The sequence below is a fragment of the Pristis pectinata genome, chromosome 10 (assembly GCF_009764475.1).
Source record: "Pristis pectinata isolate sPriPec2 chromosome 10, sPriPec2.1.pri, whole genome shotgun sequence".
NCBI classification, from domain to species: Eukaryota; Metazoa; Chordata; class Chondrichthyes; order Rhinopristiformes; family Pristidae; genus Pristis; species Pristis pectinata.
Window position 1 is genome coordinate 46,718,955 of NC_067414.1, and position 16,208 is coordinate 46,735,162.

At 39.4% G+C, this 16,208-nt stretch overlaps 1 protein-coding gene across 3 annotated transcripts in view; it reads right to left on the reverse strand.

Annotated features, from left to right (window-relative positions):
- The window catches only part of tbc1d32 (TBC1 domain family, member 32), a 173,442-nt gene extending 159,829 nt beyond the window's left edge, over positions 1–13,613 (reverse strand). The window contains exons 1-5 of one of the 3 annotated variants that reach the window (XM_052024592.1): positions 13,515–13,613; positions 12,468–12,542; positions 9,054–9,212; positions 7,764–7,922; positions 5,652–5,829 (exon numbers count right to left, since the gene is read on the reverse strand). In XM_052024592.1, the coding sequence (XP_051880552.1) occupies positions 5,652–5,829; positions 7,764–7,922; positions 9,054–9,208 (492 nt within the window). In that variant the 5' untranslated portion in view covers positions 9,209–9,212; positions 12,468–12,542; positions 13,515–13,613. Of the gene's footprint in view, positions 1–5,651; positions 5,830–7,763; positions 7,923–9,053; positions 9,213–12,467; positions 12,543–12,976; positions 13,059–13,338 lie in introns of those variants that run through there. The other 2 variants (XM_052024591.1, XM_052024593.1) reach the window with 2 other exon arrangements.
- Positions 13,614–16,208: the final 2,595 nt, after the last annotated feature.

The window sequence follows — 16,208 nt, forward strand, 5'->3', positions numbered from 1 at the left end:
AGCAAACCTAATGTGGTCCGACTGCCTAAGGGAGTGTGCCTTTAAGATTAATGCCCTTCTTAGATTGCTGCAAGCTTTGTGGTGGCAACAACACCTTTGATCACAAATCATTTAAGAAGTGATCTGCCCAAAATGTCTTCCGAACACTACAGGAAAAGGAGACAGTGGATCCTAGGGAATGGTTCCCTGAGCAGACTGTCAAATTCCTGTAGCAGAATTCTTTGTCATCAAAGCTTTCAAACAAGGAAGAAGCCCTTGCTTGGTTGGTGATGAGAAAGAGCGTGCTGGTCAGATCTTATGCCATATGCCGCTATTGTAACAGGTGCACCGAAAATTAGACCATTGTCTATCTCCTTCTAGAACGTGCCTTTGAACAAAAAGTCTGGGAAAAGGTATTTGTCAAGATTTATCTCGAACAGCTGTACAGCACAGGACTTTCTCAGACACACACACACACACACACACACAATTATCTCTATGTCCTCAGTGCACTTAAATGCTCCAAGGCAGCTTACCTCCAGCTTTCCAATGTTTTTAGGGATGGGTAGTAGGGTTTGGCCTTTCCAGCAATGGCCAAGTTATGAGAATGAATATTGTATAAATAATAGAGGATTTGTCTTCGTCCCCCTAACCTCCACAAAAATTATTGAATTAATCTAACTGCAATTTCATATTTATGCATTCGTGCTTAACTCTTCATAAAAGAATATGTAAAACATGAAACATTCAAAACTTTGATATTTTTGGTAGTATAATTCACATGTAAACTGTGCAGATGCCTTCACAGATTTATGTTCTGAAGTACCCAATATTTGTATAACTATTCTTTATAATATTCAACGCTATGATTCAAAATATGCCCATCTTTGAGTTACAAGGTACATTCATCACTCAAAAGGGTAAAACAGTCATGGTTGCGAATAACTAAACGAGTTTGCAGAAAGCAGCCAACCACATTAACACAACTGCCTCATTTCCATGACAAGGGTTCTTGGCACCATGTGATGAATGTACCATCCTGTGCTTAGGATGAAAAAACATTTAATTATTTTTACTTCCAAACAAAATAAAAGTGATCATCAGCATGAATTTAAAACTTATGTTTAATGTTTTGGGACCAGGAACAAAAAGAGCTGTTTTTGGTAAAGTTGTAAAAATGACTGGTTGCATCACAGCCTGGTATGGAGGCTCCAATACAGGATCACAAGAGGCTGCAGAGGGTTATAGACTCAGCCAGCTCTATTATAGGCACAGCCCTCACCACCATCGAGGTCATTTTCAAGAGGCAGTGCCTCAAAAAGGCGGCTTCCATTACTAAGGACCCTCACCATTTCAGACATGCCCCTTTTCTGTTACTACCATCAGGGAGGAGGTACAGGAGCCTGAAGACCCACGTTTAATGATTCAGGAACAGCTTCTTCCCCTCCGCCATCAGATTTCTGAACACTACCTCATTATTCCTTTTTATTTTGCACTATTTATTTTTGTAATTTATAGTAATTTTATGTCTTTGTATGTACTGCTGCCGCAAAACAACAAACTTCACATCATACAAGTCAATGATAATAATTCTGATATGAATATGATTGCACATTTGTACTGTGCAAACCCCATGGTACTTTAAAGAAAATGTTTACTTTAATGTCAACCTGATCCCATTTCCATGTACTTGGCATCCTTTAACAACACCTTTCTCTTTTTTTTTGTAAGCAGAACATCAATGCTATAAAGATGCACACAAAAATAGCATATTTTTGCACTTTTCTATTTATAATGCTGAAGGATCCTGAATGTGTTTTTAAAACATATCAACACCTTACTCTGCCACCTCCTCAGATGTCCATACGCTAACTTGAGTTTTTGTTTTCTGACTTTGTTTCCAAGTGCTGCAGCCAGCAAAGCCATTGCCTGACAGCGCCAGAGACCCAGATTCAATCCTGTCCTTGGGCGCTACCTGTGTGGAGTTTGCACTCTGTGATTCTCCAAGTTCTCCAGTTTCCTCTCACATTCCAAACACGTGCAGATTGATAGGTTAACTGTAAATTGTCCCTGGTGTAGGTGGGTGGTGGAATTTTGGGGGAAGTCAAGGAGAATGTGGGAAGAATAAAAAAAGGAATAACGTACAACTAATGTTCAAGTTTATTATCATGGGCATACATACCCAGGGTATAAATGCCATGAAAATTAGCTTTTTGAAGCAGGTGGGAACCCTAGACCGCAGAAGCAAGAAGCTGAAGATGTCCCTGAACACTCCAGTCAGTCGGTCAGTGAAGATTTTTAAGCACATGACCAGGTACGCCAGCAGGGCCTAACGTCTTGCGAGGGTTCATCCTCCAATGTTTTGACATCAGCCTCCAGGACTGAGAACACAGGGTCATTGGGTGCTGTGGGGACTTGCACAGATGTGTCATTATTCTCTTTCTCAAAGTGTGCATAAAAAGGGATTAAGCTCATCAGGGAGTGAAGCGTCATTGCCATTTATGCTATTTGTTCTCGCCTTGTAGGAGGTGATGGCGTGCAAACCCTGCCATAGCTGTTGAGCATCCATTTGTATCTCCAGCTTCACCCAGAATTCCCTCTTCACTCTCACAATAGCCTTCTGGAGGTTGTACCTTGACTTTTTGTAGGTCTCTGGATCACTAATCCTGAACACCACAGATCTAGCCATCAGCAGATTACAAATCTCCTATTTCATCCAGGACTTTGGTTTGTGAAGACCCATTATGTTTTTGCGGGCACACATTTGTCCATGCAGATCTTGATGAAGTTGGTGATGACTGTAGCATATTCGTTCAGATCCATTGATGAATCCCTGAATAGGGTCCAGTCCATTGACTCAAATCAATCCTGTACACATTCCTCTGCCTCCCTTGACCATACCTTCGTGGTCCTCTCCACTGGTGATGCACTCTTCAGTCTCTGACTGTACACAGGAAGTAGAAGCACAGCCAGGTGGTCAGATTTCCCAAAGTACGGGCATGGAATGGCTCAGTAGGTGCTCTTGATGGTGACGTAACAGTGGTTGAGTATGTTGGGTCCTCTGGTTTTGCAGGTGATATGCTGGTAGTAGTTTAGTAGAGGCTTCTTCAAGTTTGCCAGGCTGAAGTCCCCCACAATGATGAGCAAGGCAGCGGGGTGCACCATTTCAAACCTGTTAATCACAGCGCTCAATTCCTCCAGTGCCAGCTTGACATCTGCCTGGGGTGGGATGTATACTGCAATCAGAATAACGGCGGAGAACTCCCTCAGCAGATAGTACAGACAGCACTTGACCACCAGATGTTCCAGGTCAAAGGAGCAGGGTTGAGACAGAACTGCCACATCCGAGCACCACAATGAGTTAAACAAGAAGCAAATGCTGCCACCTTTGCCTTTACTGGACATCGCTGTCTGATCCATGCAGTGGATGGTGAAACCCTCGGATTGGAGTGCTGTGTCCAGAGAGCTTGTGGGGGATGATCTTCGGATGATCTGTTCTGCCAAGTCTGTTGGATCTGTCTAGTGTACCTAAGATCGTTAATGTACTTAAATGGCTAAAAATATCGTTCATTACTGCAGTCAGATGGCTGCAGATTTCAGCTTTTAAAAGGTAGGAATGGGAATATTTTATTGTTCCCTTGGGAGATGGCTGCAAAATGTTGCCACTCTCCAGCATCATCACAAAACGTACATGGGTGGTCAATGGTCAGTGTGGACTCGGTCAGCTGAAGGGCCTGTTTCCATGCTGTTTATCTCTATGACTCTAGGACTAAAAACTGTACCTTTTAGTTTGTGCTCATTTCTTCCCACTTCTTTCAGGTTCCTGGCAATATATCCCTACCCAATTCAATTCTCTGCACATGTCAGCTTGTAATCTGATAACCATTAACTCTTTCACCAGCAATTGAAAACCAAGCTCTTTTACTGACTTTACTTATGTAATCATAATTTCTTCTCTAATTCTGGTAAGTGCCTTAAACAGTTCTCTGCTCTCCAACAGCTTCATCTCTACTGTGTGTTGAATTCAAGACATATTGGTTATTTTCCTGTTCGCAATTCATTTTTCATATTTTCAAACCGTGCATTTTTATCTTCTGACAATCTTCATATTCTTAAAATAGTGTAATCATTCCATCATAATTTATCAGGTCTTTATTATTCTCAAACTAATTAGCATCCATCAATACGGGCCTGGCCTTCCACCATAACTTTTCATTGTCTTCAAAAAAATATAACATTTTCCAAAAGAGTGATATCACTTCAACAAAGTGCAAAAGTTTTGGCATTTCCTACATCATTTATTTTCCTTTCCTACTTTTATTCTGCTAGCTTACTTATTGCGACACATGAGGAGAGCATTCAGCCTATCAAATTCACACTGGTTCCCGCTCTAAACTCATAATCCACCTTGCAATCCTCCAATCCATCCCACCAGCACATGTGGGGGGTGGGGGGGGTGGGGGGGTGGGGGGGGTGGGGGGGGGGGGGGGGGGGGGGGGGAGGTTGCAGAAGGGAACTAGAACACCCTTGTAGAGAAGGTGCAAAGCACACAGACAGCACCCAAGGTCGAACCATGTCGCTGGAGCTGTGAGACAGCAGCAGCGGCACTAACCGCTGCACCACTATGCTGGCAAAGAAGTAGGGACTGGGGGGTTAAGAATGATCAGAATGATTGCAAATGGGAAGGCAGGGGAAATGCTCACTTCCTCCCATATCAGTGCCACATAGGGTAGGACTTTTAACATTGAAAAGACCTGTCTTGTTACTCCTGACTTATAGGTGTAAAAAATAACATATTTAGTTATTAGGCTTTATAGTTTAGTTACTTTAAATACAAAAGTGAAATAACAATTATGAATTAAATGAAAAAAATAGATCATTTAGCTGGTCAATGCACAATAAATAGGGTATGCAGCCCAAAGCTTACAGACAGAAAGATTCCTAAATTCAGTAAATGGATTGCACTGACTTGATCAAATACAACTACTGCAATTTGTTTTGTGCTCCCCAGTTTAGGGAGTGAACAAGCTGACAATCTATTAATGGCACAGACCCAGATTTTGAATGAGTGATAATGGCAGAAACCTCCAGCATTCACTGTCAACACACCTTGAAACTTATTCTCAGGCTATTCCAAGTGAATCAAGGAAAATCATTTGAACCAGCGTGAATTTAAGCTTCTTATGAATTATTGCCATTTGAAAATACCCAGGAGTTGCAAGTTTTGAATGATGCACTGAATTGCAATTTCTTCATGTATTTCAAGATACAATGGATTGTAAGTATTTTAACACAGCTTTATTCATGATATTCTTGATTCTACAATAATTATATTGCTGTTCCTATCTTTATTTAGTATGCAGCATGATGTTTATAAAACTGTACTTTTTTTTTACTTGCAAGTATACTGGAGGCAAGAATTCTTTACTGTAACTGCATCAAAACAATGTTGGTGTATACCAGACAAACTTATTGTCTGACACAGACAGCAAAAGACATCAAAAAAGAGTAGAAAATCACTAGACTTTTATGTGAAATTTTAATATCAGTGGTGACTGCTATTGCATCACTGTTATTCACACATTCTGAGCCATGGTTGCTAGGTTAACATGCATCAATATGTAATACTCATAGGAAAGAAAGGGACAATGAACAAGGAACAAGCTACTTACCTGATTGAATAATGATCCACTGTCTGAGCAATTATCCATGCAGTAATGAGTGTGCTGCTCATGCTGTTTTTTCCTGTGTAGTTCTTCTTTCTTCAGTTGATCTTCTTCAAATTTATTAATCAGGGACTCAACAACTACCATCATACTATTTTTTAATGATTGCATCATATCCTTGTATCTGAAACAAACATGACAAAATGACAATTTGCCATGAAATTATCTTGCATTTCTTAAAGGCTTAGTAATTTTATGGTTTAATTTCTATCCTGATGGCTTGGCAAGTATAAACATAATGTCAAGTAGAAAAATTGCTGGAATCTATTATTAAGGGAATGGTAATAGGGTACGTAGAAGTTAATAATAGGACATGGCAGAGTCAATGTGGAATCCCAAAAGGGAAATAGTGTTTGACTAATCTAACATTTTATTCTGGTTGTAACTAGCAAAAAAAAAGAGGGTGAACCAGTTGATGTAACATTTTTACATTCTCAGGTCTTCAATAGAATGCCACACGAGAGATTATTAAACAAAATTAGAGTGCACAATATTGGATGTAGATGGAAGATTTGGTAATATACTGGTGTGGATTGTGAATTGGTTAAAGGACAGAAAACTGAGAGGAGAAATAAATGGGTTACTTTTGGGTTGGGAGGCTATAGCTAGTGGGGTGGGACAGGGATCAGTGACCAATTGTTCAAAATCTACATCAGTGACTTGGATAAGGGATCAAGTTTAATATGTCCATGTTTCCAAATAAGACACAGAGGGGCTTCGAAGGGATAGACACACGTTAAGAGAACAGAGACATGGCAGATGAAATATAATGTGGAAATATAGGAACTCAATGTCTTTGGTAGAAAAAAATAGAAAGGCTATTTTTGTTTTGAAAAATGGTGAAAGATTTAAAAGGTGGTGTTCAGAGAGACTTGGTTGTCCTTGAACACAATCACTTAACGTGTAGGTACAGCAAGCAATTACGAAGGAAAAAAATGTTGGCCTCAACTGCAAGAAAATTTGAATACAAGATTAGAGGCACCTTACATCAATTATACAGAGCTCTACTGAGATCCCATCAGGAATATAGTGTACAGGGCTGGTATCTCTACTTAAGGAAAAATATACTTACCATATAGGGAGTGCATCAAAGGTTCACCAGATTCATTCCTGGGATAGTGAATTTATCACACGAGGAGAGTTTAAGCAGACTGGGTCTAAACTTCAGTTAGGAAGAATGAGAGTTGATCTCATTGAAGCATATAAAATTCTTCTGAGGATTTACAGTTTTAATGCAGAACTGAAGGTTCTTCTGTTTAATGTGTTTAGAACCAGAGTTAATGGTCTCAAAATAAGTAGTCAGCTATTTGGGATAAAGATAAGAAGGGTCTATAATCCAAACAGTTCACAATGACGTGAACGAAGTTCCCAGGCAGCAGAAGATGCCTGCAATCCCACAGCACCTGGCAAATCCATACCACCAATCTCCCAAACACTCATTCGTATGTATGGGCTGTACATAAATTGGGCATTCAGAAACTGGAGAAGATCTGTATGTATAATAGTCATTGAGTTGTACAGCACAGGCCCTTTGGCCCACAACACCAATCTATACTGATTCCATTCACTCGCATTAGGTCCATAACCTTCTATGCCTGGTGATTCAAGTGTTTGTCTGGATGCTTCTTACATGTTGTGAGAGGATCTGCCTCCACCACCTTCTCAGGCAGCGCATTCCAGATTCAAACCACACTCAGTGTGAAAAACTTCCCTCTCAGATCCCCCGTAAAGCTCCTACCTTACACCTTAAACTTGTGCCCTTTTGTTTTAGACACCCAGTCATCTTCTCCAATCTAGGGAGAGCAAACCCAGCCTATCCAACCTCTCCTAACAACTGAAATGCTCCAGTTTAGACAACATCCTGGCAAATCTCATCTACACCCTCTCCAGTACAATCACAAAAGTTGATATCTACAACAACCTTCATTTCAACTTGTGAAGCAAGGCTTCAGATTTAAGCAAGCCTACGCATGTCAAATAACTGATTTTTGCCTCCATTGTGGTTTGTTATAGGAAAAAACAAGAAGGAAATTCTGAAGCAAAATGCATACAACTTACTCTTTGGATTCTCGAATGCTTCTCGTAACTTGTTGAACAAGAGTATCTTGACCAGAAACTAAAGTTCGGCCCTCTCCAGTACATTTCTCAGTCTCCTTCTCAATCACGGAACCCAGTACGTCATCAATATGGTTCCGAAGGTACTTCACCAACTCGTAACTGAAATCACAGAAATTCAACATGCAGAAATTAATACTCTTACCGCATAAAATTAATACGTTCTCCTAATTAGTTTGTTATTTTATTAACGTGTTCCAGAAACTCTTTCAATTGTAATGCAAGTTGAATAAATCAGAACATGCTAAAAATGCTTCCTACGCAATTCTGCTTGTTCAAATCAAAGTAAATGTTTTCCATGCACGTATTGCAATCAATGATATTATTTCTGACCAACTCCATGTCAATATTGCTGAAAAAGATATTGCAGTCAATGTCACTCAAGCAGTGAAGATTTTTCTAAATCTACCTTCAGTTCCCTTGACCTACTGAAGAAGTATGCAACTTATTATTATGCCTATGTAACTTTTTATTATTTCTGCACAGAATTGCAAATAGGTGGCTTAAAATACAATTGATTTAAATTGCATTAAATCCAAGATGTTTTTCAGTCAAAAAATTCAGACCAAAAATAGAGTACTTTGTTTCAGTAGATGACAAAAGATATTTTGTCAGAAGATCAGCAATCAGCATATTTATTTCAAAGGGAAAGTAACAATAATTTTCATTGTTTTCTCTGTGACATAGAATGCCGACACCCAAGGTCACTCCACGAAGAGATGGCGTAGAAAACAAATGAAAATCCTTCCATTCATTTCAGGGTTATTTAAACCACTGATCTTGGTTTTCCTCATATCCTACCAATTTATTTTCATAAATTTTCATTTCCCACCCCAATTCACATTATTCTCCAAAGTTGAGAGAGCAAGGTGATGTAAACTGTCCAAAAGAAAATTTTGATTTCAACAATCTTGCACTAGAATCCCCAAGTGGCACATTTGGCCAAGTTAGAGAAATAAATTAATCCATTACATCATCCATTTCTCAAATGGAAAATGGAAAATGACATGTAGTGTGAAGAATTAATAGAACAGAAAAAATGATTTGGAAAATTTGAATTATGTAAATATTTCTAACCATTTGCCAGAGGATAGAAGTGGTTAGAGGTATTTACATAAATATTGAGGATAAATGCCAATTGCAACATTTTAAAATCAGGCCATCACATTTGAACTTCAACCAGTTTTTCAATTTACAATCCAAATCATCCAGTGATGTAATTTCTTAACATACTTGTGAAAATTTTCATCCGTTTCCTCTAAGTGCAGCAAGATCTCCTCCGCACATTCGAGTGAAGGTGCACCCACAATTCTCTCCTTAATGCTCTTCAATAGCTGTCTAACCAAAGACTGTAGACTTGACTCATCCTCATTGGAAAGATGGGACATTTTGCTGTAAATAATAATGAAAACAATTAAAATTCAAAGAGAGGAAATACAGTCTACTATTGATTACAAATTTGTATCATTGCTAGGAGAAATTGCAGCAGAAATAACTAAGTGGATGAAGTAAATTTGTCTCATGAGATAATTTGAATTAAGTAGTTTTGAACTGAGCAACTATGTATATGCTACCATAATAATTTAACACTAGGCATGGAAAAATATAAACACAGGACTATGTGGAGCTTCAAAAAAGTGTGTTACAACTTAAAAGAAACGGATCCTGAAAATTTCATCTTTGTCAACTTCAGTGCACGAGGACAAAGCTAAACGAATACACTTCACCACCTTGTGCTCACATCTATATTTTTGCTCAAATTAACTTAGAAAGGATTTCATCCCCAGTTCTCTACTTCATGCAAGGACAAAAGTGCTTTGATTGGATAGAGAGAGAACTCCTATTATGGAGATTTCAAAAAAGAATTCATTTTTCAACAAAAAAGAGTAAACGTTTCCACAGTTGCTCAGAATCCAGCTTGAAGTTTATCTTAATTAACACAGATGACAAAGAAAACCAACTAATTTACCACTTATATACCCATCTCTATAGTCATACCACTTTTGACCAATCAGAAACAACATTCCATGATGTATGACATTTCTTTGAAGGTCAGGAACCAACACCCTCAAAAACGATCCTGAAGCTGAAACCAGAAATCAAATACATCTTCAACTATGAAATAGAAAAAAAAGAATAAAAGCTAGATTATTTATCTTTTGTGTTTTCAAAGATTTTTTCCCCAAAACGCCTCATTTAATTTTCAAAATTTATAATTTAATTTTACCATGAATCACAATTGTTACTCTATTATAAGCTCATTGAAGGAAAGCAGTTATTTTGTCAAAAGGCAAAGTTTTTTTTCCTCCACAGCAGAACACTAACTTTATACTTCCATTTTAAAAACTCAAGTTATGCTATGAATACACACAAGCAGAGGAGCAGGCTTGCCTCAAAGGAAATTTCTCACCATCATGAGTACTGAGAAGATGTTCTGAATCACCTGTCATTTCACAAAATGGAAAAAGTAAAGATGAAGTACAGAATAGCAGTCCTTTTCATGCATTGGTTTTTGTCCTCTCATAATTAGTAGGATGAAGAACATCCCTTTTCTAGATCACTTCTGCATTCCATATCAAATTGAGCACTACTTTCAGTGGCTTCTCAAAGATGGAATCTGAAACAGGAATGTTTAACAGCCCCAAACGAGTAGGATCTACCCAATTGTTGAATGAAGTTATATGGAAAATAATCTCTCTATTTTCACATAATCTTCACCTAGGAAACCTGCTGTTTTCTTGAGCTTGTCCAAGGTAGTTGTAACCAAGTACTAAATGGAAGTTTTGTTTGAAACAAGTTAGAGATGCCTACCCAGAGCTGCTACAAATTTTCTGAACATTTTCAACATATTTACGATGCCTTCAAGATTCATCACTTTATTGCTAATGCTTATAGCATCTGAACATAAAACTTAATAATGATTTGTTCTTATCCGCCTTATCCTCTAACCACTGACTCCTGACCCATCTAACAACCTTCTATCCTGCACCTTACCTGAGACCTTGTTTCCTCCCTGCTCTACCACTCCATCTACTCTAAATGATTGTTGATACTATTAGTTGGACTTCTCTTTGGCCCAACTTAGTTGTGGCATAGCTTTGCAGTGACAATACTTTTGCTTTAACACGGTGATGCCAGGCATTCATTTATGCCCTTAAATGTCAGTAAATTCTACTTAATTTCCAAAGATTAGAAATATATACAGCATACATGACAGAAAATGCTTGTTGTAGGGTTTTGAGGCAATCAGTGGACTGGCAGCTCTGTGTCTCGTTCTTTCCTTTTCAATATGCCTTCTAACATTTCTCCAATATGTATGCTCTTGGTTCAAACAAACAATTCACCATGATTTAAGTAATAAAAACAAAGTGCTGGAAACACTTCATAAATATTGTCTGACCTGTTGAAAGAAAATCAGAGCTGACATTTCAGATCAAAGACCCTTCAAAAGAACTGAAAAAGAGAGAAAACAAGTTGATTTTTAAGTTGCAGAGAGGGTGAGGGAAGAATGGATAGGACAACGGGAATATTTGTCCTAACAATCCCTCTCTCACCCTCTCAGCAATGTAAAATTAACTTGTTTTCTCACTTCACCATTTCCGATGAAAATGTCTTCAACCTAAAACATCAGTTCTGTTTCTCCTTCTACAGATGCAGCCTGACCTGCTGAATGTTTCCAGCATATTCTGTTTTTATTTCAGACTTCTATCATCTACATTTTTCTCTTAATATTTTCATAGTTTAAGTAATACCTGCAAAATACTAAGTGTACTTAATCACTATAAATGAAAAAGTAACTTTGAAAGAATCATCTAAATGTGTCTGGACTTTCAAACAGGACACATTGATGAAGCATTTAGCCTGGTCAGCTAGGCAGAACGTTCTAACATACAGGGACTAGAACATTAGCTGCTTCACAATTTGATCAAATAGCCGCTTGATCTAGCCATGCTCCCAGAGTCACATATAGTGGTGAATTGTCAGAGTCCTCCAGTTCTTCCAACCCCCCCCCCCCCCCCCCCCACGCAGTGGAGGGTTCAGTCCCACCTCAAGAAAGACCCACTACATGTAGGAACAGCAGTGCTTTCTTTCAGGGAAGTAATGTCCTGTAAGCCCTCAATATTGACTCAGACCTCGCAGGCTGTCATAATTTCAGACCAAAGAACAGCAAGGAAACCTTCAGATTATTACTACTTGATCTTCCCTCAGGTGATGGAACAATCCTTCTCTCAGTTAAGCATTATAGAGAAAACACTAAAGATAGCACGGACACAAAACATACTTAAATATCTATTACCAAAGTCACTCTACAGATTGCAAAATTAGAAGATGTGAAGTAAAGAAAAGCCCTGTTATTTTTCTGCAGTACATCTTGCACAGTGAAACAGTGGTAAAGTGAGTGAATGTTTAGCTTAATAAATTAGATGCCAATAATGCGGGCCACTTTATCCTAGATGATAGAGTGTTGTTGCAGCTGCATTCAGCCTGCCAAGTGGAGAATGCTCCTTCATTCCCAACTTGTGCCTTACAAATGTAGGAAAGGCTTTGAGAGTCCCAATATTCAACAAATATCTCTAGATTTTGAGACAGGTAGAGAAAACAGTAATTGGCTGTATAAACATAGTAATCACATTCCATATCACTTGCCTTAGCTGGCTCTCTGCTGCATAGTATTCCAGCTGCTGTTCTAAGAAACAGTGGTCTGTGTTTACACAGCTGCACCTTGTGATTTAAAAACAGTCACTGCTGGTAAGTATCAATGCATTCAATGACAGTATCCAGATACAGCAAATTAAGCAGAAATATGATTTTGACACTACAGGATAAATGTAAATCTAAACTTTGATTACACTGGACAAAACGCAAAGCAATCTGGGCAGTTTTACTGAAAATCAGCAAAAGTAGGCTCAGGCTAAGCAAGCAATGTGTACAACGCTGTATTTTAAAACCCAGCAGCAGATTTAAAAAATCATGTTAACCTTTTACCGAGTCTCGTATGTACTCTTCCACAACTCAAAAGATAAAATCTACTACAATGCAATATACTGCATATGCAACGAGGTAGAAATATAAAATATCAGTGGGGATACATCGTGAGCAGAATCAGCTCAACAGAGTTTTATCATATGAAAAGGAGAATAAGTGAATTGATTTACAATTATTCTTTAAACAATGTTCTAATTGAAGCCTGAGAACGTAAGTTGAGGCCGTCCTGCTTTCGGGACAACTACAAGCTTTGCCACAGTGCACTGCACACAGCAATCACTTCAGCAGAGTCCACAAATTTCGCATATCTTTACAAGTTTCAAAAAAAAGTTAGGCAAACATTAACAAAGCGCCTATGTAAACAGATAGATCGTAGGCAAAATGCCCCTTTAGTTTGCACTGTCAAGGTCTGTGATACGACACCCTCCCTGTCTTGAACAGACGTTCATCCACCCTCCCAATAGGTTCTCATTAGCCCGCAGGGGCTGCAGCGAGTGCCCGAGTTGCAATGGGTCACTGAGTGACTCCCTACCTGGCGCACATCCCTTGGCCCCAGCAACGGTAACCATGGAAACACCCTCCGACGCTTAGCCTGTCGCTGAAGTTTCAGAGCAACCCCCATGCATGGGGTTTAAGGCAAACTTTAACCAAGATAAAGAGGAGCCTGGATTTTTATTTATTTTTTGCTACCGTTGTTAAAGTGACTACCTCTGCCCGCCGCCTCGGCGGTGCCCACTCGTCACCAAACTTCAATCGGCGCCGCACCGAGACAAGATGGCGACAGCTCGCCGGCGCAGGACGGCTGAGCGGAACCAGGCCGCCGTCTCCGCACATGCGCATTGATCGGGAGTCGCCTCATCGGGTGGATGGGAGTCGAGCTCCTGCTGTGTTTCCAAAACCTGCTGCATTGACGTGGCGCCTTTCTTGTATGGGGGGAGTGTCCTGTGTAATTAACACGCCGGTTAGGTTACAATGTGGGTCTTAATGTCTTTGAATTTCCCCATGAAGTTACCAAAAACAGTATTTAAATATACAAGAGATACAGGAAATACTCAGCGGCTTAGGCAGCATCTGTGGAGAAAGAAACACGTCAAAGACTCCGCGTTAGAACTTAAAACTACCACATGTCGAGTGGAGAGGAATTAGCTTAAATGAAGTAGCAGGAGTTGCAAAATGATTGGCCGGCGCTCGCTGCAACACTGTGAAAACTGCGTTCTTCGTGGCGGAAATTTCCTTTCCCACGCCAGTTGATGTCAGTTGTTAGTTCAAGGGGATCCCAGTGGCCGTAATGTCATCAAATATGCTGTGCCCCAGAGGATATAAATGAATTATCAGAAAGAGAAAACCCGGGGGTGAGATACAGTTTTTTTTAGTGAAAATTGGAAGAAAAATGCAGAATACAGAATGTATTGGAAAATGGCACAGAATTAAAGAAAAAAATAAATATTTAAGGGAATTAAAAATATTTTAGTGTAAATTTTATGGTCTGAGACGTTGCTGAACAATAATTGTGGCTTAATATAACTTTAAAACTGAAGCAGTCTCATGTAAATACAGTATTATCAGGTTTATCCATTTTATGAGGATAAAATGGATAAATGGCACGAGGATACGAGAGCACTAATTTCTGAAAAATTACACTCTGAAATATAGGGCCCTCTGCAATAGCAGGTATGTGCATACTCCAAAAGCTGTTGTCATTTTCACTGAGTAATGGCAGCAAATTGTTACAAATGCAAAATCTAGGCCTATAGAAATCTTTTTGGATGAATAGGCATAGTGAATGAAAAATATTAGTGAATGGAAAGCCTTCAAGTCCAGATGTAGAATTATTAGAGGATACTTAAGGGATATGAAATGATAGCAGAGATAGCAATTTGGATATTTTAAAATGGTTTAGAAAGGAGAATACAAAGGATTTGTGACCTGCTTTTCAGAGTTATTGTAAGTCTAGGTTCCAATGGGTGGTGATTTAGCATCATTTCATTGTATACACTGATTATGGATTATACACTTCTCCATGGAATGTCACCTTGTCGTGGTGGAGAAGCTTGTGTGGTCCTGAGATCCCGAGAGCGATGCCGTCTGGGGCTATGCTCCTGGTAGGGTCACCCATGGCAGTAAGGTCGATGGTGAGGTCCCTGACAAAGAACAATCCAACCAAGACCTCAACGGTGGAATAGGCAGACAAAGTTATTTCAAACTCAACGGCTGTGAAGGCAGATGAAGGCTGCAACAAATCCATCAGCTCCAATCATCGTGGTTTCCCTGCCATTGGAATCAGTTGGTTGATTTGTGAAGTATCATGTGCTTTTTGCAGTGCACCATCAAGTACACGTTAAACAAATACACGCACAGGCGTCTTCGCTCTGTGGGCTACCTCTGATCAATGGAACGAAGACCATCATCCTCGACCTCGTGGGATAGCCATGACGACACTGATTATTCAGAAAACCAAAAAGATGAAGGAAAGGAATATTACGTAAAATCAGGTAATCAACCTTATATTGTTAACTGTACTTGAGTTAAAGTAGATTTTGTGTGTGAGACAGGCAAATGTGAGTGGTGGTGAGAACTAGTTTACAGGTCATCAAACATAGCACATCAGTTTGCTAGGCTATATTTTAGAATAAGTGTTTACAACTAAAAACTGGATCAAATTATGACACATTATTGTCTGCCACAAGATCTAGCTTCTACAAAAAAAATACATTATTGCAACTCAGCAACTTGCCATATGAATCACAAAGTTCACAATTTTCATTCAAGGTCCTCCATGTATGTGACACATTAATGCATAGAGAACCTAATGTGGGTTTAATGGCATGCCATTACACATCTAGCTCTCAGATGTGCAGTGGCATGCAACGCATATCTGGGGATTAATTTTCAGTTGTGCTGTCCATGAGTCATTCATGCAGAAGCAGGCTTTCATAATGCCTGTGAGCGAACTTCAACGTGGCTTAAAGATTTCCCTGAATAGATCCCAGACTAGTGCTAGAAACCTGACTCACAAGGTCCTCTAAGTAATTTACTTAGTAACTTGCTTTCCTTCTGGTGGCCCAACTACCCTTTACAGTGGTAGACTCCTACCACCTTCACTTATAAACATCACCCACACTCCATTTACCCACCAAATTACCTCCCAGCTGGATGCAATCTGACATTCCCTTCAGAAGCAGATACCTACTCTCATCTCCACGCACTCGACTCTAACCAATTTCCCCCAACTGCTAACACGTTTCAACACTGCCTCCCCATCTACCCCACCACAACTCATCCCCAAAGCCAATTTATGACCCATCCTTTCACTAAACATCACCTCAATTCCTCTCATTACCTGACCATCTTGCCTACCCCCAGGCCTTTGTCTTCATGACTGTTCTGAACCAAAAGTCATTC